At 54.0% G+C, this 25145-nt stretch overlaps 1 protein-coding gene across 4 annotated transcripts in view; it reads left to right on the forward strand.

Annotated features, from left to right (window-relative positions):
* NDRG4 (NDRG family member 4) overlaps positions 1–25145 on the forward strand; it is an 83436-nt gene that overhangs the window by 20738 nt on the left and 37553 nt on the right. For all 4 annotated transcript variants that reach the window (XM_075940481.1, XM_075940480.1, XM_075940478.1 and 1 more), the window contains exons 2-3: positions 8147–8238; positions 11407–11451. In XM_075940481.1, the coding sequence (XP_075796596.1) occupies positions 8170–8238; positions 11407–11451 (114 nt within the window). In that variant the 5' untranslated portion in view covers positions 8147–8169. The remainder of the gene's footprint in view (positions 1–8146; positions 8239–11406; positions 11452–25145) is intronic.

Consider the following 25145-nt stretch of genomic DNA (forward strand, 5'->3'; position numbering starts at 1 on the left):
TTTTAAAACCCCGCTGGTTTGAACCCCGTGGAACGAGGTGTACCGGTAGTTCGGAATAGGAATCCTAGTTCGAACTACCTAGTTCGTGTCCCGTGTAGCCGCGCTGCACGGGGTTCGAACCAGCGGGGTTTTAAAAATGGCGGCTCCCCGCTTATGCAAATGAAGCCCGGGAAATTCAAATCCCGGGCTTCATTTGCAAGTGCGGTATGCCTACATTACCCCGCTAGTTCGAACTAGGAGGGTAGTGTAGACATACCCTTAGAGACTAACAAAGATGTATAGTAGTATGAGCTTTTGTGGGCAAAACCCACTTCCTCAGATGAGCTGGAATGGAAACAAGTAAAACCAAGATATGTATATAACAAGCCAAAAAAAAAAAAAGTACCTGTCAACTGTAGGATCAGCGCCCACCGCAACTCATTGGGTTAATCTGCATCACATATTGCAAGCTTCCTGGGTGCTCCATCGCCAGAGTTAATTCCTTAGGCTAGGATAGAAAACCTATGGCTCTGTGCCAGGCGTGAGTGGGTCTTCGGGGGGGCGGGGGTGGGGGGTGCTCAGCACAGAAATCTCACTGGGGGCATGTCTCCCCTAGGAAATTATTTCGAAATCCTACATTCGAAATAATAACTCCCAAAATAATCATTTTGAAATAAGCTTTGTTCCCCGAGGAAAGCAGGGCTGCAGATTTCGAAAGAGCCAGCCCATTACTTTGAAATAATGGCTTGGTCGTGTGGACGCTCCGCTTGTTATTTGGAAAGAAGGGCGGGTTTTTTCGAAATAACTCCCTAGTGTAGATCAGGGCTGGCTGATGCCTCCCTCAGCCTTGTCGGCAGGGCTGAGCTGACTTGGCTGCCCAGTTTGTGGAGCACTTTGCTCATCCTGCGTTAGCTCCTTCGTGCTCTATTGAGGCATTAACCATTTCATTATTGGGGTTGCCCTTATGGAAAAGGCCTGCAGGACTGAGCCGAGAGCCGTTTCTCCTCGGCAGCCCCTGGAATTCTGTAGCGGGGGCTCATTCCCCGTCAGACTCCATGGGTTGATAGAGTATCTCCTGTCAGACCGTCTTCTCGGTGACCGCCCAGGTGTGCCCGAAGCCTCCCACATGCTGGGAGCCATCGCCTGTGGAGATTCTGCTCCCATGTGCCTGTGCTGGAGTTAGAGCTGAGTGGAAAATGAGGATTTTTCTGAGGGAAATTTCGACAAACATGAAGAAAGTTTGTTTTTGCCGTGGGAATCCGACGCGCAAATGCCACCAGAGCGTCTTCTGGGAGACAAAGCCTGGGTGCTCTGGCCTTCGTTCTCTCCGATAGGCCCGGCTTTCTGGTCAGCCCACGTGTCCCATGATGCAACTGTCTGCCCTCTTGGTGGCCGTTGCATGGCAGCAGAGCATGAGGGAAGGAATCCCAGGCCTGAGAGAGGAATGGGAGCAGAAAGCACCTCTGCTCCCATGAGGCATCACAACAGCCTCCAAGAATTTCTGGCTCAGGCATTGACGACAGCAAAACGTGCTCTGGTTGAAAACCCAGGTGTGCATCAAATAAACAGCTTTGACCGACGGCGTCTGACCGGCCTTAGCTGGAAGCTGGATTGACAAGAGCACGTGTCGTCTCGTTAGCTCCTTCAGATTGCAGACCACCTCGCCTGGTGCGGGGGTGTTGGCCGCACTCTTTTCTGGGGGGAGAAGAGTGGGGAGGGGTTGCACCGAGGTACTCAGAGGAGCAGAAATGCCTGCCAGTAGTAGAGGGGGGGCAGAGTGAGGGCGGCTGGCTTCAGCAGTGGTCCTGAGCATGCTCAGTACAAGGGAAGCAGCAGATGGGGGAGAGGATGCAAGACCACGGCATATCCCCCCCCCCACGGATTGCCAGGGAGAGCTCTAGGGAGGAGAGGGCAGGGAGCGCTGCGTGTTACCAGACAGCGCCCCCTGCTGCACGATTGGCGGCATGTCAAGCCCAGTGTCAGAACAGCAGGGCAGAGATTTGGCATCTAAAAATATATCCTGCCCGCATTATCCGGTTTCCATGGAGACCACCGAGCCCACAGGCAGTGTGGTCAGAGGCGTGGCTGGATCTGTCCCCGATGCCGCCCCGCGGTGCTCACAGGGCTGCTCCCCTTCTCCCTCGAAACGGTGTGGGGCTACTGAGCAGCACGCTGCCGGGAGCACCCTGGACACGGGTTAGCTGTCCGTGTGGCTCTCTGGAGCCCCCGCTGGCCTCCTGCGTGGACTCGGGAGGGATGGCGTGGGACGCACTGGGACCTGCGAGAGATGGCCTGGCACCCGAGAGTTGCCCAAGGAAATCGATGCTGAACAGATTTGCGCTGGGAGGAGGTCTAAGCCCAAGGAGTCCGACCACCCCTTCCTTGCGGCCTGGTGCACCGAATTCACGGGGCAAAACAGGCTTCTGTGAGAGTCTTGAGGGTTCTGCACCCGCCTCGAATCTCACGGCGGGGTGAATAATGAATCCCTGGCGTTACACCATCTCGCAGCAGTGAGTCCCCACAGTGAGGTTCCAGCTGGTTGACATGGATGTTAGTGAGATCAGAACAGGCTCTAAGCCAGGGGCTTTCTAAGGCGTCTGCTAGGCACTGGGACAAGTGACGCGGTACTTTCAGAGCCACTCCGATTGTGCCTACCTCGTCAGGTTCCTTGGACAGGTGCTTCCCTCCTCTCCCTCTGCTCAGCCCAGCCCCAAATCTCCCCGGGGAAGCTTCCCTGATCCTGTTGTTGGCAGGTTGGCCCTTGCAGAGAGTTGGGATTTAATCTCTGATCTCTTTAGCTCTGCTGAGACGCGAGCCTCCGTCCTGTTGTTTTAACGTAATCAGGATAATGAAATAACTCTCCCAAGCTGCAGTCGTAGAGATGGGCAAGGAGCACAAGACTCTGTGAGCGTATTTGTAGAGCTTAGACCAGAAGCTTGCTGTGGTGCTATTCGCGGCCTGTACAGTTTTGCACGAGCCTGGTACTTTAATTTTTTGGGTTCATGTTGTGCAACCAGATACTCCATGTTGTGCTGGTGTTCTTCCCTGGCCCTGGCCTGGCACGTCTGTGTGGCCATCTTGGGGTACGTCTAGACTACATGCCTCTGTCGCCAGAGGCATGTAGATTAGGCTACCAGACATAGTTAAAATGAAGCGGCGATTTAAATAATCGCCGCTTCATTTAAATTTACATGGCTGCCGCGCTGAGCCGACAAACAGCTGATCAGCTGTTTGTCGGCTCAGCGCGATAGTCTGGACGCACGGGTGGCGACATCAAAGGTATTTGTCGACCACCCAGGTATACCTCCTGGGATGAGGTTTACCTGGGTGGTCGACAATTACCTTTGATGTCGACACCCACGCGTCCAGACTACAGCGCCGAGCCGACAAACAGCTGATCAGCTGTTTGTCGGCTCAGCACGGCAGCCATGTAAATTTAAATGAAGCGGCGATTATTTAAATCGCCGCTTCATTTTACTATGTCTGGTAGCCTCATCTACATGCCTCTGGCGACAGAGGTATGTAGTCTAGACGTACCCTCAGAGAGCTCGGATTTGCCGCCTGTTGTCCAGTCGGGGCTTGGAAATAACATCATGTTCAGGGAGTGCTTCAGTCGCCCCCGACCCAAAGGAACAGTGAAGGGCAAGCAGCTGACAAGTGACTTGCAGGCTGAAGTGCACTTCTGTGGCAAGGTGTTCATCCAGCTGCGGCTCCGAAACCTCTCCGCCTGGGGCTGCTTTGCAGCCACGGAAAAGAGCTACATTTGTTCTGTGCAAATAGCTGTCCCGTCTCCCTTCCGCCTGTTCTCATGCACACTCTACACTCAGGTGGTTGTTTGGTTGCCTGTTGTTAGCTCCCTCTAGTGAAACTTGTAGTGGCTTTGTTTTCCTCCGCCCTAAACGCCAAGCCCCCTTCTGCGCTTTTCAATGAACGTGTCTGCATCCGGGCGGGGGGACAGCCACTGCTGGTGCTTCTGAACAGAGGTTCCCGCCTGTCAGAAAAACAGTCCTAACAGTGACTCAATTTGGAGCTGGTGGTACCAGGAGCAAGTGTTGTCAATCCTGCTAGCGGTAGATGCAAATGGTTGTGCAGGAGCTGCTGGTGAGGTGTTGGAGGAGACGTATTTGGGAGGTACTGACCACTGGAGAAGGGTGTGGCTTAAAGGAAAGGGGCGTGGCCAGTTAGGGACAGATGTGGCCTGGCTCAGAGAATGGGAGGGAAGGCTGTGGGGGAATGGAAGGAGATGGGAAACGTTCATCCAATCTGACTGGGCCATGGCAGAGTCACTGAAGAGGTGCAGTTTGAAAGGCAAATGCGCCATTGACACGGGGTGGTCCTTGCGGAAGGTTAAAGGTGTCAGCTCCTGTGATGGGGTGGACAAAGCTGACCTGCCCGCTGGAGGCTTTTCAGCACCCTGGCCAGCAACGGGAGCAGCGGAAAGGTCCTCCGAGCAGGGTAGAGGGGCAGCCTGCACGGCAGCCAATCGGAGTGCAGCAGGCTGCTATATAAGGAGCTACTAGCTAAGGCCTGTCAGTTCCTTACTGGAGCTCAACCCAGGCAGACCTTTGGGATGACTGGGACAACCAGAACCTGGGACAACTCCGAGTGGGAGCTGGGCTCTCGTATCTAAGCGGCGCTAGATCCTGCAGCTAAAAGCTAGCGAGGGACAACGCTACGGAACCCGGACAAGGGGAACTCTGCAGCAAGGCCCTAGAGAAGGACTGGATGGAGCGGCATCCCGGGGAAGTGGCCCAGGGACGCGACCATACCTATGGACTTTAAAACTCGGCAGGTATCTGCTACATATAGGGTCCCTGGGCTGGGACCCAGAGGAGTGGGCGGGCCTGGGTCCCCCCCAACCCCTTGCAAACCACACCTGAGAGAGGGGGTAAAAGAGGAGGCCTGAACCTTGGCCGCGGACTGGACATTGACTCGCCTGCAGCCCGGCGAGTTAAATATTGCGAGACCCCCTTCAGCCACCAAGGGGCGCTCGCACTCAGGACCGAACTTGTTACAGCCCCACAGAACATGCCTGCGACCCAGATCTTTGACGCGGCAAAGGAGCTGCGGGCCCTGGGGAAAGCTCCACCTGCGACGGCAGCGGGTGGGGCCAGATGTTTGAGCTGAACAATTGAGCTCCTCTCCTGCTGTTGGCAGGCGTTGCCTGACTGGGAGCGGGCGGGCGGGCTGACGAGCGGGCGGGCTGGCAGTGGAGCAAAGGTGCCACGGATCTGCCCCGCTCACTGTGATCAGCGGGTGTCTGTGTCCTGGGAGATGCAGCGGCAGCCTGCAGGTCTTGCTGTGCTCACCCACTACATCTTTGCTCCACCTCCGCTAAGGAGCCCAGGGCCCCAGTGCCAGGGGAGGGGAATGAGCAAGCGCCTTTGATCCACAAACTAGGGCACCATCCTCCACAGAGCGGGCGCTGCCGTGCTGGCTGCAAAGGAGTTCGTTAAACTCGGCCTCCTGATGCCGCGTTGGGGAAGAGGTTGGTGTCTCCCAGAGAGGAACGTGCATGTTTCAAACCTGGGGTTTTCTCAGCTCAGCAAATGGGATACTCTTCCCCCTCCCCCCCGTTCCCCAGTCTGTTTGATACAGTCTCCTTTCAGTCTGTTGTATACTGCAGTACAGTGGAACGTTGCACCCCAGAAGTGGCTGCCTTGGGTGAAATGGTTTGTTATAAACTGCTTTGGGAAGGGAAGCGCTCGTTGTTGCCGAGATACTAAACTTACCGGCAGCGTGTCTCTGCTGCCTTCGTCTCGCTTCCCGGGTTTACGGAGCAGGATCGTTTTCACCTTCCAGGATGCTCGGCACAGCTGCAATCTCTGTTTACAGCCATTGGGCTTGGAAGCTCTCGGGGGCAGGGGTGGTGTCTTGGGCGTGTGCTTGCACAGCCCCTAGTGTGCCGGGATCTGGGTCACGGGTAACACAGATAACACACAATGGTGCTCCTGCAGATTACGCAGCAATGGGCTTGTCTCCGGCAGACTGCCCCAAGAAGGAGTGAAGCCCATGTTCGGTGGAACGGGGTTGTGATATGACAGTACTTGTATGAAATGTAAGATGTGGGGTGGAGTGCAGAGGGGGGTCAGGGCAGGGGATGGGGGTGTGAGGAGGGGCTCAGAGCAGAGGGTTGGAATTGGGGGGTGCAGGAGTCAGGGTTGAGAGTGGGGGGATCAGGGCGGGGGATCGGGGGTGTGAGGAGGGGCTCAGAGCAGAGGGTTGGAATTGGAGGACGTAGGAGTCAGGGTTGGGAGTATGGGGGGGCTCAGGGCAGGGAGTTGGGGTAAATGTATGGGGAGAATACAGAGGGGCAAGGGTGCTATTTAGCAAGGGCAGGAGGGGCTGAGGCAATATTCCCTTTAATATTTTCCATCCGGGTGTGGAATACATTTTGTTACATGCACTGAGGCATGTGTGAATGTGCACCACCAGCAAAAACACCCAATCTAGCTGCAAGCGCTCTGAATCAGCTGGCCGGCCTTTGACTCTCCCCCGAGCAGCAGTACAAGCACCCAGCTTACAGGGAACAGGGGCTGAAGCCCCGCCCCAAGATGGGTGCCAAGCTGTTGCTTGCTGTGCCCTTTGGTTGCTTGCTGTGCCACTCACTCCGCTGGCTCCTCCCCTCCCTTCCCCAGCCAGGCGGGAGAGGAAAGGAGGGATGCTGAGCTTTCTCCCGCTGCCTGATGGGACGGGAACCAGCGAGCAGGGTCCGGGTACATGCATGAGGCTCCGGCGGGGGGGGGGGGGGGCGCTTAGTTAAGAGCAGCGTCTATCAGTGTCGCTCCTAATCAGCTGGAGCGCCACGGATCCGGGCAGGTTTTGGTGGCGTTGAGCGCCCCTGTGCCTCTTTTTGGCCTCAGGTTAATAGACTCCGCTGTCAGGGGCCCATTGTGTCCAAACCGGAGCAGCTTTGCATGTGGCCAAGACGTAACGTTGCCCCAGAGGAGAAGGAAGGATTTGTGTAACCCCCTGACTCCCCCATCTGAAAAGCCTGCGGCTTATGCAGCTGTAACGCTTCCCCACGTTCCATAGATCCTCTCCGTGTGTCCAAAGGGCTTGGACAGATGGTGAGGGGGAAGGTGGGGGCGGGGTTCTTATCACTGTCATGCAGGAGAGCCGATGCACAGAGACCAAGAGGTTTAAATACCCTGAAGTGGCGCCTGCTCAGTTTGCAAGGCCTAAGACCCAGCTGCACAGAGATAGGCTCCACCTTGCACTGAAGGGGGCACCTAAATACCTTTGCAGCTCTGAGCCTGAGTGACTTAGCAGCCTGGGCCCGATTGCTTTTATGGGATTTTTGCTTTGCAAGGCTTAAGTGACTTAGGAGCCTGAATGATGCACTTCCTTCAAAATCTGGTTCTAAGTGACTTGGCCAAGGACGTCTGTGGCAGAGCACCGACTTGAACCCCAGCCATTCCCAGGCTGGTTCCTTGCCCTCAGTGGCCGCTTGGAGGATCCAGCGGTGCTGAGCCTGCCTGGGTGGATGCTTGTTAGTGCTTGTGGGCTTCAACTCCCCCCGGACCAGTCAGCCCGGGGGGGTGTGGTTGGCTACGGCACTGGGGTTAAACCCCATGGCCCTGGAATGGTGAGGGACACGCCCCTCTTTCAGGTAATGGGCTAGTGCCACAGCTGACCCAAGGGGAGCCTGTCACTCAGCAACACACAGTCTCCCCCCGACCCCGGGGATGGTCTTGCTGCCTAGGGCTGCACCCCAGGGTGCCCTCTCCTGGCAGAGCAGGTGGGTGCAGGCGTCATGCAGGGGTGCTGGCCGTGCTACAGGTGAGGGAGCTGCAAGCGGCACTAGTCCAAAACCCTCTTCCCCCCCCCCCACCTCAGCGGGGAAGTCCCTCTTCTCCCCCCGCCTCCCACAGGTGTAGCATGGGCAGCAGTAGTGCCAGCTTCAACCTACCCCGCCGTGCCAGTCTGCATGGCCCAGTCAGTCCCTGGCCCCTTTGCCACGGCTGCCTGCGAGGGGTCAGGTACTGCCAGCCATGGCAGCCACCATGTGCGTCCTGACACCTCCCCTCCGCCCCCCGATGGAGCTGGGTCGAAGCGCTGCTCCCCTCGGCAGCTGGCCCTCGCCGGCTCCGGCCAAACCCACGCTGCAGGCCCGTGGGCAGTGCCAGGCGGCTGACCCACGGGCTGGCTTTTCTCCCCCCTGCAGGGCTGCTGCTGCAGGAAGTGACCATGGCGGGGATGCACGAGCTGCGCTTCACGGAGGAGAAGCCACTGCTGCGAGGCCAGGAGACTGAGCTGGTGAGTTGCTTTCTCTTCACCCAGTAGCACAGGGGGAGTTGCCTGCGAGAGGCTCAGCCGACAGGATGGATAAGGGGCCTGCTACTGCCGCCAGCCAGGAGCGCTCCTCTTCAGCTCTCACGCAAGGGATCGCGTCCTGGTTCTGAGTGTGTTTGCCTGATCGTTATCCTCCGCGCACGCCTTGTCCTAGAACAGGGGTGGGCAAAAGGGATCCAGCCTGCCCAGCGGGTTGGTCTGGCCTGCAGAGGCCCTGCCGCTCCCCCGCCTCCAGACCAGTCAGGGCTTGGGGGCAAAGGGGAGTGCACGAAGTTTCCTCCGCCTTGCCCCTGCCCTGCCAGGAGCGTGCGGCGCTTAGAAGCACCATGTGCTCCTGGCAGGGCGGGAGGAGACTTCACGTGCTCCCCTGCTCCGATTGGCCTGGGGGCAGAAGGGGAAGGGGAAGCGGGCGCCACTGCCAGGGGCATGGGCGACTGGGGGAACCTCTGGGGCGGGGGAGGGGAAGACTTCACTGGGGTGGGGAAACAGGGAAGTATCTTGGCCCCGCCCCTTCTCCCTGAGGCCCCGCCCCTTCTCCCTGAGGCCCCGCCCCTTCCAGTGTGGCTTGGGGACACTTCAAACATTTCTGAAGTGGTCCCCAGTAAAAAATTATTGCCCACCCCCGTCCTAGAACCCTAAATCCCCCAGTGCATTCTGGGACAGCCAGGCGCGCCTGTTGCAAGGCGCCATTACCCCAAACCCCTGAGAACGTCCATGTAGGGATGCAGTGGAGCCGACCAAGTGGCAGCGTCTGTCCCGGCTGAAGAGAAAGCGTGGTCGGCTGGGCTCGCTCGGCTGGACTGGAGTGCAGGGCGAAGCGGCCGGGGGCACCTCGTGTGGCCCAGCTGAAGAATGGCAGCTTGGACCATGCCGGCGCCTGAGGGTCGGGGTCCCTGTGGAGGTGCTGGCCAAGAATCAAGCACCTACTGTCGGCTCGGCTCGGCGTGCAGGCTGGCTGCAGCGAGGGGCGGTGCTGGAGTCTAGCGCTTTGCTCAGCGCCCGGGGGGTTACCTGACGGGAGGACTCGAGGTCACCCGGCCGCCCCGCCAGGCCTGGGAGCGAGGGGTAACCCACCAGGATGTGCGGCCGCGCCTTAGAATGGCTCCCTCCCAGCGCCTTGCGGGTGAGCGGGGCGGGAGGGTGGCTGCGGCTGCTCTGTCTGGGGCTGGAGAGCAAACGGGGAGGAGCCCAGAGAGCTTGCTCCCAGCACAGGGACACCTTGTGCGGAGTGGACACCTCGAGGGTCACCGCGACACTGGGTATGGGGGGGAGCTGGAACGACTCTCGTTGGCTGGGCTTGGTGTCTCCTCTCTCCCCTGCTGGCTTTCACAGGGCCCCTGAGGTTGGCTGCCTGGCCTGACGTCCCCGCTCAGGCTTGTCCTGCGTCCCTCAGGCAGGCCGGGTGGCGTCTCTGGCGCCCTTGTGCGGGTGCCGACACCGGGCCTGTGTCCACCCGGAGACAAGGCCTAGCTGCTGCTGAAGAGTCGCACGCCTGCGGGATTGGTTTGCTGTTCCCAAATGCTAGGATTCTAGTTCCAAACACAGGCCCTGTTAGGCACAGGCTGTATTTATCCCACCTTGGCATTCGAAGGACCGGTGTGCGAAGCTACTGCAGATAGCCACGTCCAATAACAGGAAAAACTTAAAAAACCACAGATAGTCTGGCAGCACATCCTAGAACAAGAATTTTTGAGGGGGGACCACTCTAAGATTTTAGTAAGTGTTCAAGGGCTGTGCTTTTGTATGGAGAGAGTGCAGGGTCGGGGATGGAGGTTGGGTCCAGAAGGGGGTTCAGGGTGCGGGAAGAGGGTGTAATAGGGAGTGTGGGGTCTGCGAGGGAGCTTGTGTAACCCCTGAGGGAGTGTGTGACTCGCCCAGCAATAGTTACAGCTCCAGCGAGGGAGCCTGTCTCTTTCACTCAGGCTGTCGCAGCTTTTATTTATTTAAAATATTTTTATCCTGCCTATTTAACATTTTCCAGGCGGCTTACAATATTTTTAAAGCACAATATAAATATATATCAAAAATTAAAATACAAGAGCCCAAGGGGACATAAAACCTGCTCTGACATCTCGAGAGGAGGGACATGCACACAGACTCACACACCAATAAAAACACAAGTAAAAGGAGTGGCCTTAGCCTGACGCTGAAACAATACCGGCGTTGGCACTATGCGAATATCCCGGGGAAGAGAATTCCACAGCCTGGGAGTGAAAGCTGAGAAGGCCCTGTTCCGTGTAGATGTTAATCTTATCTCCACGAGTGGGGGAACACTGAACAGAGTCTCCCTAGCTGACCTCAATCCCCAGGCAGGTTCATGTGGGAGAAGACGGTCCTTCAGATACCCAGCACCCAACCTGGTTAGGGCTTTATAGGTCATAACCAAGACCTTCAATTGTGCCTGGAAACACCGAAATCCAGTGCAGCTGCTGGAGCTCTGGCGTAATGTGCTCCGTAGAATGAGTATTAGTTAAAACTCGAGCAGCTGCATTCTGGACCAGTTGAAGTTTCCGAAGGCTCTTCAGAGACAGCCCCATGTAAAGCATGTTACTGTAAACCACTCGGGATGTAACAAGAGCATGGATCAATGTGGCCAGGCTTGTTCAGGAAGGGTCGCAGCTGGCGGATCAGCCGAAGCTGCCCAGAAGCACTCCTGACCACCAAAGAAATTTGGTTCCCAGATGTTAAACAAAGGTCCGGGAGGACTCCCGAGCTGCGTACCTGTTCTTTCAGGGGGAGAGTAACCCCGTCTAGAACAGGTACCCTGCCACATGCCTCCCGATCCGCAGCACAGCTTTTATGCCTCTGGCTCTGATGGTCCCCTGTTCAGTCCCTGTTGGCAGTTGGGCCCAGGCCGGGTAGTGGACACGGGCAGGGGAGAGGGCGCACAAGCCCTGGGGGAGGGGGGGCAGCTGCCAGGACTTCAGTTCTGTAAACGCTCTCGGGCAGCATATCTAGAGCTGCCCATGGCAGCGATGGCGCCCTGAGGCCTGCGGGCAGGGGCTGAACTGCTCAGCACAGGGCTCTGCTCTCCGTTCTCTGCCAGGAGGCGGGGGGTAGGGCTGAGGGGATGGCACAGTGTCTGTGCCGGGATGAGCTCTGACGGTTCTCTCTGGTCTGTCTCCCCTCCAGGAGCACTCGGATACCTTCCTTTCCGCGGTGGACACGGACTGGAAGGTAAGGCCCCTCCTCGGACCGCCAGCCCCTCTGCCCGTTCTCCAGGCCCTGGGTGGGCTGCTCACATTGCGCCGATTGGGCTCCCCTGCTCCGTGACCGTTGCTGCCGGGCTCCTGTCTGCTGGCCGGGGCAGAGGAGGGAGTGCTACCCAACAGCTGCCGTTTGGTGCGCCCGTCACCCACTCTGCCTGCCTGATCTCCAAGATGAGGGGGACAAAGTGGCTTGAGGCACAGCCCCGCGTGTGGGTGGATGGTGCGGGAACTTCGCTCAGGTTCCCAGCCTGAGGGGTGGTGTCTGTCCTGGATGAGTGCTAATGTTCTCGATGCAATCAACGGGACTGAAGCCATGAGCTTCACTGTGGCAGATTAGCTCACATGTTACCGTATTTTGGAGCAGTGCGTGCACATCCCTGGTTTCTGATTGGAGGGGACAGGGAAGAATTGAAATAGCTACACTGTGTGTCATTGACCCTATACTGCTAACCTCTAATGGAGAGTGCTGGAGGGCTTATCCCTTCACCCTCCCACTTCCCTGCTCCTTCTCATGTGAACAGAGAACAGCAATACCCAAAGTTCGGAGAGGCGAACAATTCAATGTTTATTGGGGTTCGCTTCCAGCAAGCGTGAATCCAGGTTCCTTTCCCTTTTTTTTTTCCCCCACTCCCTTTCTGTTTGTCCCCAGTACATAGCAACATTTTCAATACCTTAACCCATCATTCTACTGAAATGTAAGGTACCGGTCCCAGCACATTGTAACATGATTGCAAACCACCAATTGAATTGCTTGACGCCCAACAAAATTAATTGTACAGGCGGCAGAAACAATCAAAGAACCAGACAGAGCCATCCAGAGAAACAATAGAGAGATGGGGAGCATAATAACGAAGCAATAAACAAATGAAGATTTCACAGCCCCAACTATTGATTAGTGGGTCCTTGCCAGACAGAACGCCATCGACCTTCGTTTTGTGGGAGAAAAATCAAATAACTCCAATTGTGTCTAAAGGGGGGACTGTGCAGGAAATAAAAACTCTCTAAAAGAAAACTGCTGTAAGGGTTAAAAGTTTTCCAGGTCTCTCTCCCTGTAACAGAGAGAAATCAAATTAACTCTAATCAAGACCCTTACAATGCCTATCTCAAGTTCACGAAGACTCCTAGTCTGTCACAATTTGTCATGTAAACTCTCTCGTGCCTTTGTTCTGTAAAACTTACTTCTAGCACTCCTGGTGTGAACAGAAACATCTCAGAGTACTTCTGCTGAGATTTTGATATGTTAAAGAAAAACAATCAACAACTACTGTCTGAACATACTGAATAAAGAATCCCTGAAACTCTCTCTCAGGGCTGGCTGCTAACTCTGGTAGCGGTCAGCCTGCATGCATGCATGCATAATAGAGTTTTCCTTCTAGGTTTCTCTCCTGCCTCACTGCTTTGACCTCCAGCCTCGGACCCTTCTGGGGGCTCTGTACCCCAGGGGAGCGAGATTTCCCCCACAATTTGGTGTCAGAAGTGGGATGGCTTGGAACTCCAGTTGGAAAGGCTGATGACGGGGAATGGGAACGGACTACAGCGCACATCTGGAGGGTAAGGGATCCATTTAAAATCCCCCAGTCCGCCTCCCTGTTCTCGTCACCAGCTGGACCGGCTGGCGGTAAGAGTCCTCTTTTACTTAAAAATTTTTGTTAAGAGGCTTGAGGGAGATTTAAAACGAAAACACTGGGTATAGCCAAATAGGGGTTGGATTTTGTTGTGTTGCTGACTGATTGGTGGCGAGTCCAAGCGCTTGGTTTTGAGTGAGTGAAGTCCGGAATGGGACTGTAGCCGCACCGGTGCTGTCAGTGTCACTGCACAGCTGCTGAAAGCAAGGGCAGTTTCCCCCGGCACTTAAGGAGTGTGAGTGAAGCTGACAGTTTGTGTGGACTCCCACACTATCCTTGGAGAGGGTAGTGTTGCTGGACGCCTGTGCTATCCTTGGAGAGGGTAGTACTGTTGGGCTCCTGCGCTGTCCTTGGACAAGACAGTGCTAACATGGATAAGATTGCTCCCTCAAGTCTGTCTCCGACTGAGGGGAAAGGTTTCTCACAGCCTGGGACTCCCTTGTCTCAGATGATCAGTCAGCTAGGTATTGCCTGCAGGTTTGAAACTAAGGAGACTTAAGACATTATTGAGCATTTGGAATGGCTATACTCAGGGGAATTCCCAGAATAAATGGCAACTAGAGCTTTGACTTACAAAAGCTTGCTTATCTTAGAGTTTTCCTCGAGGAAAAACATCCTAACTAGATGGAATATTGGTGCCTCTGGGAGGATGTGGCAGTAAGAAAAAAAAAGAATCAGAGCATTATGGCTAGCCAAAAAGATTCTATTGAAAAGCTGCAGCAAGAATTGGCTACTCTAAAGAAACAGCTTGATTCCCCAGATGTGCCATCTGCACCCCCACCCCGTTTGGACCCTTGTCAGCTGAACATTCTTTCCTGTTCTCTCCCTGTTCTCCTGTAAACCTTATGGGACGTGACTTGTTGTGTAAATTGGGTGCAAACCTTCTCTGTAGAGAGGAAGGGATATTTGTTGACCTTTCCCCCCCATCAGGCTCCAAATTTGATGGCATTACTACTCTCAGAGGAATCTGATGAGACCTCAGGATATACATCCCTCCTGGACCTCTCAGATGTCCCAGAGACATTGTGGGCAGCCCATGTGAATGAAGTGGGGTTGCTAGCCTCTGCAACACCAGTGCAAATAACATACAGACACAACAAGCCTTTCCCAATAGGTACCCCTGTATCTATTGTCTAGGGAGGCACAAGAGGGCATTAAGCCTGTAATCTCTTCCCTGGGTCCTTGCCAGACAGAAAGCCATCGACCTTCGTTTCCTTTATCTTCTAGGCCAGTGATTCCCAATCTTTTTCCTATGGAGGAACCCCTAAAATAATTTTTCATATCCTGAGGAACCCCTACCTATGAAAACATTTGCTTGGCCAGAAAAAGTTGACAGCAGAGAGCGCAATTCAATTACTGCTAAATTTTTTCAAGAAAATTTATTTGTAAAGAGCTGTTTATATATAAAAATGTCAGCTTACATTATAAGAAAAAAAATCGGTGCATTTTTCCTGTGGTTTTTTTGTATCATCTAATCTTTTCTTTTTTTTTTCCCCCAAATATCAAATATCCTCCCCTTCCCAGAGCCGGCCCGAGCCTTTCTTGCGCTCCAGGCTCATGGCGCCGCCACTGGGCGCGTGGCTCATTCTTGCGCCCTGGGCACGTGGCACATACGCGGCCCCATTCCTGCCTGGCAGCACCGTGCGGCGCCCCTTACAATCAGGTGCCCCGGGCTATCGTCCAGTCAGCCCGTAGCTTGGGCCCGCTCTGCCCCCTCCCGCCTCACTCTCTCTTTCTCTTCTCCTCCCCCTCCTGCTTCACTCTCTCTCTTTCTCTTCTCCTCCCCCTCCTCTGCCTCTCACTCACGGAGCCCAAGTGGCTGCTTGCTCCCGTGCGGCGGCCCGGCTGAGCAGTGCAGAAGTCAGCCAAGTGCCAAGGCGGGAGGCGAAGGGCGTGACAGATGCTCCAGGCCCTGCCCAGCATTATTTATTCCACGATTTCTCGCGGAACCCCTGATGATGGTCCGTAGAACCCCAGGGTTCTGCAGAACCCCAGTTGGGAAACACTGTTCTAGGCTCTTCCTTTTCTCTGGAAGCAATGAGTTGGGTGGCCTTTCTTACAGCCCCAAATTGCCTTTTTTCAATATGATTGGTTTGGAATGTGCCTCGTTTCAATATGCCTAGTTAAAAGCCTTCACTGAAGAACAAGGCCTCAGACTATCTGTGTGGGATAGTCTGGGCTTTTGATTCTTTGTTCTTATCCCCCTGTGAGACTACACCTAAATTCTTAAAGTATATTCGCTCCTAACAGCGACCCTCCCTTAGCTCCGGTGGTGAAGGCTGAGCAGATCTAGCCCCACGGTCGCGGTGACATCGCGAGTGGCTGTGAGTGACAGCCGGACTGCTGTAGCTGGCTTTGGATTGGCTTCAATGGTTACGCTTTGAAATCTCCCAGCTTGAAATATCGGAATCATTGCACCCACTGCAGCCGCCTCTGCAGTGTCTCCCAGCAGCAGAATATGGCACCATCACCATTTGGAGCCAGCAGTTGAAAGAAAATGTTACCGGCGTACAGAATATCCAGACTTGTGCCCCGGTGTAGTTCAGCCCTAGTGCAGGACTAACGCTGGTGCTGTCGGGGCTGCGCCCGGTAGTCGCACTGTTATGGTGGCCGTGGGTCTGTGGTCCCTGTCCAGGGCGTGCTGGCGAAGCTCCCGGTCTCCCTCGCTCTTTTGCAAGGTAGCGTGGGAGGCTGGATCTTATTAAATATCGTTTTCCATTTATATAAAAACAAATCAGGGAAACGTCGCTTCAGGCCCACGCTTCCCCGGGCCTCCGACTTCTCCTGGCACGGCTGCTCCTGGTGGCGGCTGTGCTGTGGGAGAGGTGGCATCAGAGGGTTGGGCCTTCAGGAAAACCCACCCCTCCCGGTTAGGGATGGAAGAGGCGTGCCAGCTGCAGCAGCAGGAACGGGGACTCGTGCAGAACCACTGGGCGTTGCGGGAGTGGTGTTTATGCCTGCACTTCCCTGTGTCTCCCAGAAGGAAGTGCTATGCGGAACAGGGCCTGTTCCTACGCTCTGGAGCGCTGGGTGGTGGGGTGGCCGCGTTGCCCCCAAGCATGAGCCGCAAGCAGCCGCTCAGAGGCCCTGCCTTTCTGGGGCTACGGGCTCTCAACAGCTCGGCTGGCCCTGTCTCCCCCTTCCTCAGTGAGAGCCGAGAGGGGCCCCTCGAGCTGAGCGCCCCAAAGGGAGCTCCCAGTGTGTTCCCGCAGGGCTGGGGAACCTTTTTTGGGTCAGGGGCCGCTGACCCCCAGGAAAATCAGTCGGGGGCCACACAAGTGAGAAGCCAAAACCCCTCCAAATCCCTCACTGGTGTGGCCCCTGACTGAGGAGAAAGATGCTCCCCACGTTCCCCTTACACTCCAGAGCCTAGGGGGGCCCAGGCTAGTAGATTTTGGGGTGCTCCAGCCCTACAGGGAGATGGCGGGGGGGGGCTGGAGCACTAGCATGGGCTCCCCAATGCTGGGGGCGCTCCAAGCCTCGGGGTTGGATCCAGGCAAGCTGGGGGCTGTATCTGGCCCCTAGGCCTTAGGTTCACCCCCCCAGCATCTCTCAGGACGTGCCGTGGGGAGCCGGGGCTGTGGGGTGCTCCCAGCGACTGCCACTAGGAGTCACTGTGGGGCTGAAAAGAGGGTGTGGGTGGGAAGCTGTTTGAAAGGAGCAATTTCCTCCACTCAAGGCCAAAGACTTTCAGAAATAGCTGCTGTTTCCATGGCAACAGTTGCCTGGGCAACCCCGCCCTGGATTTTGTGCAAAGCCTGCAAATCTCCCGCTTCTTTGGGGGGGGGGGGGGCTCGGATGTGGCTGCTTTGCTTTCGCCCTGCGATTTCAGCGCCTCTCTCCGAGCGAGCTCCCGAAGAGCAAGCCCCTTGGCTCCAGCGCCCTGTCTCGGAGCGGCTAGCGAGTTGGGTTGGGCTGTCTGCGTCCTGCTGAGTCTGGCTTTCCGGGGAGCGGCTCTCCCGGCTCCCAACAGCCGCGCTGTCAGTGCAGCGCTGCAGCCTGCAGAGCCGCGTGTGTCTGTGTCGCAGTATAACACGCCCTCTGGCAGCTCTGCCGTCTCTGCAGGACCCTGCCCTGCTGTGCCGCCGTTCGCCTTCTGCAAGGTGGAGGAAATAGCAGTGACCTTTTCCAAAGCGCTTTGAGACCTCCGGGTGACGGCTGTGCGGAAGGGCAACGCGGTCTTATCAAAGGTGGCTTGGGACTGCGTGCGGACTGTGCCCGGGGATCTGTCTGAAAGAGAGAGACGGTCAGCACTATCGGGGCTATGACACACGCTTTGGATTCTGTCTAGTAGAGGGCAGCAGTGTGCGGCTCCGCCCCCCCTTCCCAGTTCTGCCTCGATCACCTTACACTGCCCTAGCATTGGGCCAACGTCGCGGTGACTTTATCAGATCCCGCACAGCCATGCTGCTGCTTGGTTAGTCCAAGGCCACACAGTCCATGAGCACCAGAGCTAGGGACCCATGTCCCAGTCCCTGAACCAGGTTTGTATATAGTGGGGTCCAGGCTGATAGACCGTGATCATCGGATGACTGTCAATTTCCACCCTCCCAGCAAACCACTGACGAGCAAAACCTCACTGCAGTGTGCAGGGTCCCTAATTTACCTGCCACAGGCTGGGTTGCATTTGCTGCTGACGGGCTTGTGGGCTGAAACCCAGCGGCAGGAGCAATGCCATTTTAAAACGTGTTTGTTTTACTTCCCCAGCGTTGCTCAGGTTTGTAACTCAATTAAGTGTTGGCTTGTTTTGGAAAGATAAAAGGGGAAATGCTTTATTGAGATGATTGCGTTTTTCAAAAGTAATGTTATTTTTATGAAGTTTTTATTTCGGGTTTTTTTAAAAAAGGTTTGTTAAAATGTTTTTGCTTACCTTTTTTTAGTAACTTTTTAAATGGGAATTCCATCAAGTGAATTTTTTCTTCATCCCTACAAACGCTTATCATTCACTAAGCTTTAACAAAACGTGCTATGGTCAATTTGATTTCCAATAACATTTTCTTCTCGTTTTCAAACGTTGAGAGTGGAATTAGCTGTGCCAAAAGAGAGGATTACTCCAAATTGCTCAGTTTTATCTCTTTTCTGTAAGGTTTATTGAGAAGCAATCCTATTCCCAGTTCCTCCTATTTTTCTGGATCATCTTGGTTCAGTCTCTTTCAACATTCACTTGTCTACACTGGCATGTTTTGTCGCCAAAAAAACTGCCTTTTGTTGACCAAACAGGAAGAGCATACATGCTACAATGCAACTTTTGTTGAGAAAAACACCCAGTTTTGGTGACACACACTTCCAGCCCTGTGTGAGACTTTTGTCTTTTTCTCTTGCTTTATTGTTGACAAAGAGCCAGTGTGGACTCTGCTGTTTGTTTTGTCAAGAGAATTGGCTTCTGCCAGTATCCCACCACGCCTGCCCTGATGGCTGTGCTCAGTGTTTTGTGATCTCTGCTGCCCTGCAGGCATCTGCCCCTCCCCCCCCTTTCAAAGCTCCAGGCAGTATCTGACAGCTGAGTGAGCTGCTCCAATTAGGGAGTAAAGACTCTAGAGGCCAAAAACTCTGCTCCAGTCCTTCCTTAGGAGGAACTGGGTGTTCCTTCCCTTCCCCCCCTTAGGAAAAGTAGCTGCTGGAGTTGTCTTTACAAGTCCAGTTCCCATGAAACCATGACAGCAACACCACTCCCTGATCCTAGAGTAGAATTTCTCTGCTCTGTGGAGTGGTGCCAACCCCTGAGATCTCCCTTGACACAGTGTTGGAAAGTAGCAAGTGGTCCCTGTTATAAAAAAGGCTAGGAATGTTGCCCTAGAAGACAGTAATCAGGCCTATTGTCCCAGCTCTCGGTGAAGCTAGTGACACAGGTTCTGTTTGCTTTCACGGAGGCAGGGCTGTTTTCAGGGTCAAATCCTGTTCAGCTCTGCGCCATTCTAAGGGCTTGTCTATGGGGGAAATTGACCCAAACAGCTGTTCTGCAGTAAGTCGCTGTATGGACGCTTCTAAACACTTCAGCAGTAGATTGTGAGCCACGCTGTTCTAGCTTAGATTCGCCTCCCCTGTTCGTTCTTTTTAGTAACAAATTTAAAGCTGAAACACAGTGGAAAATCAAAGGTGACTTTTTCCATCCCCACCCCCCTGTCCCTCAAATTAGCATTGGCATTTTCTTCACCTGCGCTTTCTAACTCCCTTTCACATAACCCCAACCCCTCCCTCGCACCCCGATCGCTGCCCCTTCTACATAATCTTGGACACCCACCCCGCCGCTTGGAACACCCCGGCTGGGTCGCTGAATGGTCTGGGAAGGGTGTCGTCTGCCGCAGCATTGGCGGTGAGTTGGGCAGCATCAGGAGGGGGACTGATTTCAGGAGGTGGTGGTGTTGCCCATTTGCCATCCCCGCTTGTACTTGCCTTTTAGAATCAGGCCACAGGAGGAACCCTGCAGGTCAGCTCCCACCTGTCGTGTGGCTCGATTTATTTTAGATCCAAGGGAAACCAGGACACGCCAGGGCTACTTAACCACTTCCTTATTTGTTGCAAGCTCTAAGCAGTTAATACAGTTGTTTAAGTTTTACAAGCCTTAAGAACAATTACTACACAATTTAAACCTTACATACTATAAATTCGAAAGCAATGAATACAGCACAAAGCAATGCAAAAGCAATTACTAAAAGATCTACTATATACAATAATAAAGCCTAATTCACTTACACTTCATCTGTATGCTACCAATAGTGCCAGGCAGGAGGTCGTAGTTCCTTCTCTTCCCACCCATAGGAATGCTGCCACTGACGTAGCCGGTGTGAAGGGCCTATTTACTTCTAGTTATCTGTAGCGTGAGGTGTGGGTCAACCCTACCCATTCCCTCCCATCGATTGTTCTTACTAAACCCCTTTTATAGCAAGGCGAGACTTGGTCGTTGTCATCATATTTACCAATTGCTTCCTTGTTGTGTAGGATACGTAACATGCCCAATACCCTATTTGGGGTACATCCTGCTGCTCAGGCTGTTGCTGCTCTGTGTGTGGTTGACAGTTTCATAGCTGCATCTGTACTTTTTGCTTATCAGAACAGAAGTACCGATAAAAGGCTGCTTGTCCTGGGTTCTTGACGTGGTCTCCCGGACCAGGCTTAATCTGCATTGTTATGCAAAACAATTCCTGACTCTCCGGCCTTGCCTGCGTGCTTTGTTACACCAGACTTGAAACCGGCCAGAAATCCACACTTTGGACAAGGCAGACATCACCCTTTATTGCCACGGAAGGGTCGTCCAGGCTCCCCCAACAGCACGTGAGGAGAGCCTGCTCTGGAGGTCCGTGGTGTGCTGGCCATCAGAAAAGTGGCTTGAGGCAGGGAACAGGGCTGTCTCTTGGTGCTCTAAGTCCAGTGCTTTCTCCCTCTAGGCCAGCAGGGGGCATTCACACACTCTGATCCTGGGCCTCTATAGGCTGGAGTGGGGACATTGGCCCGGAGGGAGTCTTGAACCCACAACCCTTAGGCTCTAGAGGCTGCTGCCTTATCCGTTAGGCCACTGGAAGACTCGCCAAAGTGGCATAGGGCAGTGAGTGAGCTGAGGCCAGACCAGCGCCCTCATAGCAAGGATGCTAAATATCAGATAATTGACTAATCGAAAAGTCGATGCATTTTGCATCGACTATTCGATTAGTCAGCAGGGCACCTCCCCTAGGGCTGTTGCTACACTTCAAAGGCGAAAGTGCCGCGTGGCGCCCAGGGTCAGCTCTTGACTCCCCCGCGGACCCTAGGCTCCATGCGGTGCTGCCGCTTTGAAACGCTGCATGCAGCCTGCGGATGCCTCAGCTGGCCCCAGGCTTCACTGATGCTTTGAAGCACCCTCTTCTCCCCCCCCCCCCCCATCTGATAGAGGCAGCAAGGGGGGGAAGTGACTAGTTGATTATCCTATCGACTATCCCATGAACATTTGCTTATCGGATAGTCGACTGGTCCTTCCCATCGCTACCTCATAGACGTGATCACTTTCCGCAATGCTGCTGCCCTGTCGCGGGCTCACCATTCAGCTCCCTTCCATGCAGCAGGCACTCTGGGCCTGATCAGCCTCTGACTCACGCTGGTGTAAACCCCGGAGCAATTCCACTCAATCTTTGGCTTCGCCAGGGTGAGAGGAGATGCTGCCCTGTGTCCCTTTGCGCTCGGGTGGGGCGATGTGGCCCCGATTCCCTAACTGCACGCCGTGCTGCTGAGGGCATCGAGCGCTGCAGGTGCACAGAGCGTTACTCTGCTCCTCCTCCTCCCCAGAGGGAATGAAGCACAAGGCAGGGACCTCAGAGCTCCAGCAATGGAGGGAAGAAGCTCCGCCCCCGAGGATCAGCATGGCCTTGCGGGCGAGAACATCCCCTCCTGCAGGTCTCGGAGTCCGTCATGCACATGCCTATATGACGCTGAAGGCAGCGCTCCAGGTGAGGCTCCCCCGCCTGTGTGATGCTGCGGGGGGAGGTTGTTCACTAACACAGCGGGGTGCTCTGCTGTCCCGGAGGATTAGCACAAACCGGACGGCGCTGTGAAATTGACAGTGATTTTTGCCCTGCCTGTGATTGGGTGCGATGCAGCAAGCAGCCTGTTGCAATTAGCGCGCTCCTGTCCGGTGATCTGGTGAACATTTTGGTCTCTCGATCCGTCCATCAGTCCCTCCCTCCTGACGTGGATGGTGCTGGTGAAGGAAGAAGAGTTTCACTTGCCCCTACGAGCAATCAGCCCGATGGGACCAATGAGTCCCAGTTCTGAGCTCATTTCCCTGCCCTCTAGAAGTGGATGCAGCAGGTGTTGGCCATAACTTAGCAGGATGCCGCTCGAACGCATGACCCAGAACTGTTGCAGCCTGACATAAGGAACTGGCCGGCCCGTCTTGTGGCAAGGTTTGAGAGTCTGCGAGCCTCTTCAGCACCAGCATAGGCGCCAGGGATTTGACTTGTACATGCGCAGGGAGGGACTGACTTAGGGCTCGTCTAGACACTGCTGAAGTTTCAAAAAAGGATATGCAAATTCTGCGGGAATTTGCATGTCTTCTTCCGATCTCACTTTTTGAAAGTAGTCGGGACGCAGTTTTTTCGGCAACCCTTCCTCCCCCCGGTTACGAAAAGCTGCATAAACCTCATTTTGGTGAAAAAAACCCGGCGTCCCGACTACTTTGCATAACCTCTTTCGAAACTTCAGTGTAGTCTAGACGAGCCCTTACAGTGATGATAAAATACTTTCTATTCTGACGGTAACCGGGACAGATATTACACACCGACTGCTGAAGCTAAATTTTTTCACATCTGTGGGGCTGGATAATGTGCCCAAGAGTTTTAAAAGACTTGGCTGAGGAGGTCTCAGTGCCATCAATATGCTATTTAGCAGTGCTTAAAGTTCAGAGGATTTCCCAGGGAAAAGGCTGGCTTTCCAGCATATGAAAAAGGCAGTTGGGATGACTTAATCAACTATAGGCTGGCTAGCGTGACGTCTCTCCTTAGGAAAATGAGCCCCATATGGGATGCAGTCAGTAGAGAATTAAAAGATGGAAGCATAATTAGTAGTAGTCAACATGGCTCTATGGGAAATAGGTGTTATCACACAAGTTGGATACGTTTTGATGAGACTGCAGCTTTGGTGGCAGAGATAGCTGGGTCAAAATGTGCTCAGACATCTGTAAGGCGTTTGACTTAGCGCCACGAATAGAAAATGAGCAGAGTACAAAACCAGTGCAGCGCATCTTCCATGGAGTCAAACCTGGCTGCCCAACCGAACTGAGAGTAACTGTAAACGGAGACTCCTCATCCAAAGGGGATATTGCTAATGGGGTCCCACCGGGGTTTGTTCTTTGCCCGGTGCTATTCAGTATCTTTATCAGCGATGTGCAGGGAAACGCAGTCCCTGCGGGTACGGTTTGTGGTGTCCCTGCTGGCAATATGCTGTTCGTAGCTCTTGGAGAGAAAAAGCAACACCCGGGGGCTCTCCTTTAGGTGGTGTAGGGCAGGGAGCCATAGAACCCTCCAGGTAGGAGGAAGAGAGACCAGGGATGATGGCTAGAAGCCAGAAACCTTAACTAGCGCCCTCGGGGGAAACACAGGTGATGGAACTGTGTGCCTCGAGGCCAGACAGTCTGCCTGGAGGCTGGCCCCTAGGCTTGCGTTCTCTCTAGGGCATTGTATGGCCAGTGATGACAAAACTGCTCCTTCTAAGCAAGCTCCTTTATTCTTAAGGCAAAAGCATTTCAGAGAAACCAATAGGAAGATCGGTTGGCTTTTGTAAGTATGTGTAAAGCTTATCAGTGGGCACTTTCCTGGGATCCTAGTAGATCAAAGTCTTTCCAACCCTTTTGCCAGAGTTGGGGCCTCTTTTGGACAGACAGGGCCTATCCATCATTACCAGGTCAGCCCCTGTGTCCGTACATGGTTATCCTTTTCTATCCAAAAGCCTGTTCTTTCCTCGTCTCTGGAAAGCCCAGTGTGAACTAGTCTCTGCAAAGCACTCTGCTGTGGTACCTCTCTCGAGTTGCTCAGCCTCAGCGATTCACCTTCATCGCTCCCTACTATCTGTAGTGCCTGGGGGAGCTGTCACAACCCTCTTCCCTCGTGAAACAGAGCAAAATCCTACACGGCCCATTCATAGCTCTTGTGCGAGCTGGACCCTAGATAGGTGGCATGCAGTTGCAAGATGTGTCGCAGGTCCCACCTGGAAGGAGGGCCTGTATTTTGGGAGCGGTGAGTCCAAACAAAGCAAAAGGTAGGAGGCGATTCGGTCACAGTCTGCGAATATTTTTGTGCCGGGAAGATTTCTGACAGCAGAGCGTTCTTTTAATCTAACAATGAAAGAAGGAACAAGATCAATTTGTTGGAAGCTGAAGCTAGACAAATTCAGCTTAGAAATTAGGTGCAAATTTCTCCTAGTGAAGCATAATAACGGCCTTCTGACAGTGCCGCAAAGAGAGAGACCAGAACAGTTGATCCATCCCCTGTCGCCCATTCTGACAAACAGAGTCTAGGGACACCATTCCTACCCACTCTGGCTAATAGCCATTGATGGACCTAACCTCCGGGAATTTATCTAGCTCTTTTTTTGAACGCTGTTAAAGACCTGACCTTCACAACATCCTCTGGCAAGGAGTTCCACAGGTTGACTATGCGCTGCATGAAGAAAAACTCCCTTTTGTTGTTTTATACCTGAACCCTATTAATTTCATTTGGTGACCCTCTAGTTCTTGTGTTATGGGAACAAGTTTTTATTTTCTCCACACCCCTTCTGAGTTTATAGATCTCTATCGTATCCCCCCTTAGTCTCCTCTTTTCTAGGCCTTTCCCCCTCCCCCTTATGCGCTGAGCCATGAGCAAGTAAACCTAGACCAGTGGTCCACAACAGTACTGCAGGGGGTCCATGGAAAGTTTAAAAAGTAATGATTGGAGCCCACCGTTGGCCTGATCTCTCTTTCTGCCAGGGAGGGGGGGGGTCTGTGAAATTTTAATAGATTGAAAAGGGGTCCGTATGTTTGAAACGGTTGGGAACTGCTGACCTAGACTATGCCTGGCAGGTGTTTGTGTAACTTGTTATCGGTGGCTTTTAAGAACTAGAATTCCACAACCTCCCCGGCTAACTTATCTCAGGGCTTAACTATTGTTACACTTCAGAAAGTTTTGCTGATCTCTTCCCCTGCTGCAGACTAAGCCTACTGCCTTTTCCTTGGTACAGAAGGGGAAGAGGTTATCTCTGCTCTCTTTACAATGACTTTGTACGTCTTGTTATGAGGTCCCCACTTGCTCTTCAGTTCTGAAGACTAAACATGCCCAGTTCTTTCAGCCTTTCCTCATAGGTCATGTCTTCCAAACCTCTTGTTTGTGTTGCTCTCCCCTTTGACTCTCTCTAGTTTGGTTGCATCTTTCTGAAAGCGTGGCTCCAAAAACTGGACACAGGGCGTCCGCTGAGGCCTAGACAGGGTGGAACAATTGTCCTGTGAACCACAGCGCAATAAACACGCTGGAAGGACCTGAGCCTTTTTTTTGCATCACTCGGTGGACTCTCATTCAATTTGTGATCCATTATAGCG

The sequence above is a fragment of the Pelodiscus sinensis genome, chromosome 12, assembly GCF_049634645.1.
Source record: "Pelodiscus sinensis isolate JC-2024 chromosome 12, ASM4963464v1, whole genome shotgun sequence".
Lineage (NCBI taxonomy): Eukaryota > Metazoa > Chordata > Testudines > Trionychidae > Pelodiscus > Pelodiscus sinensis.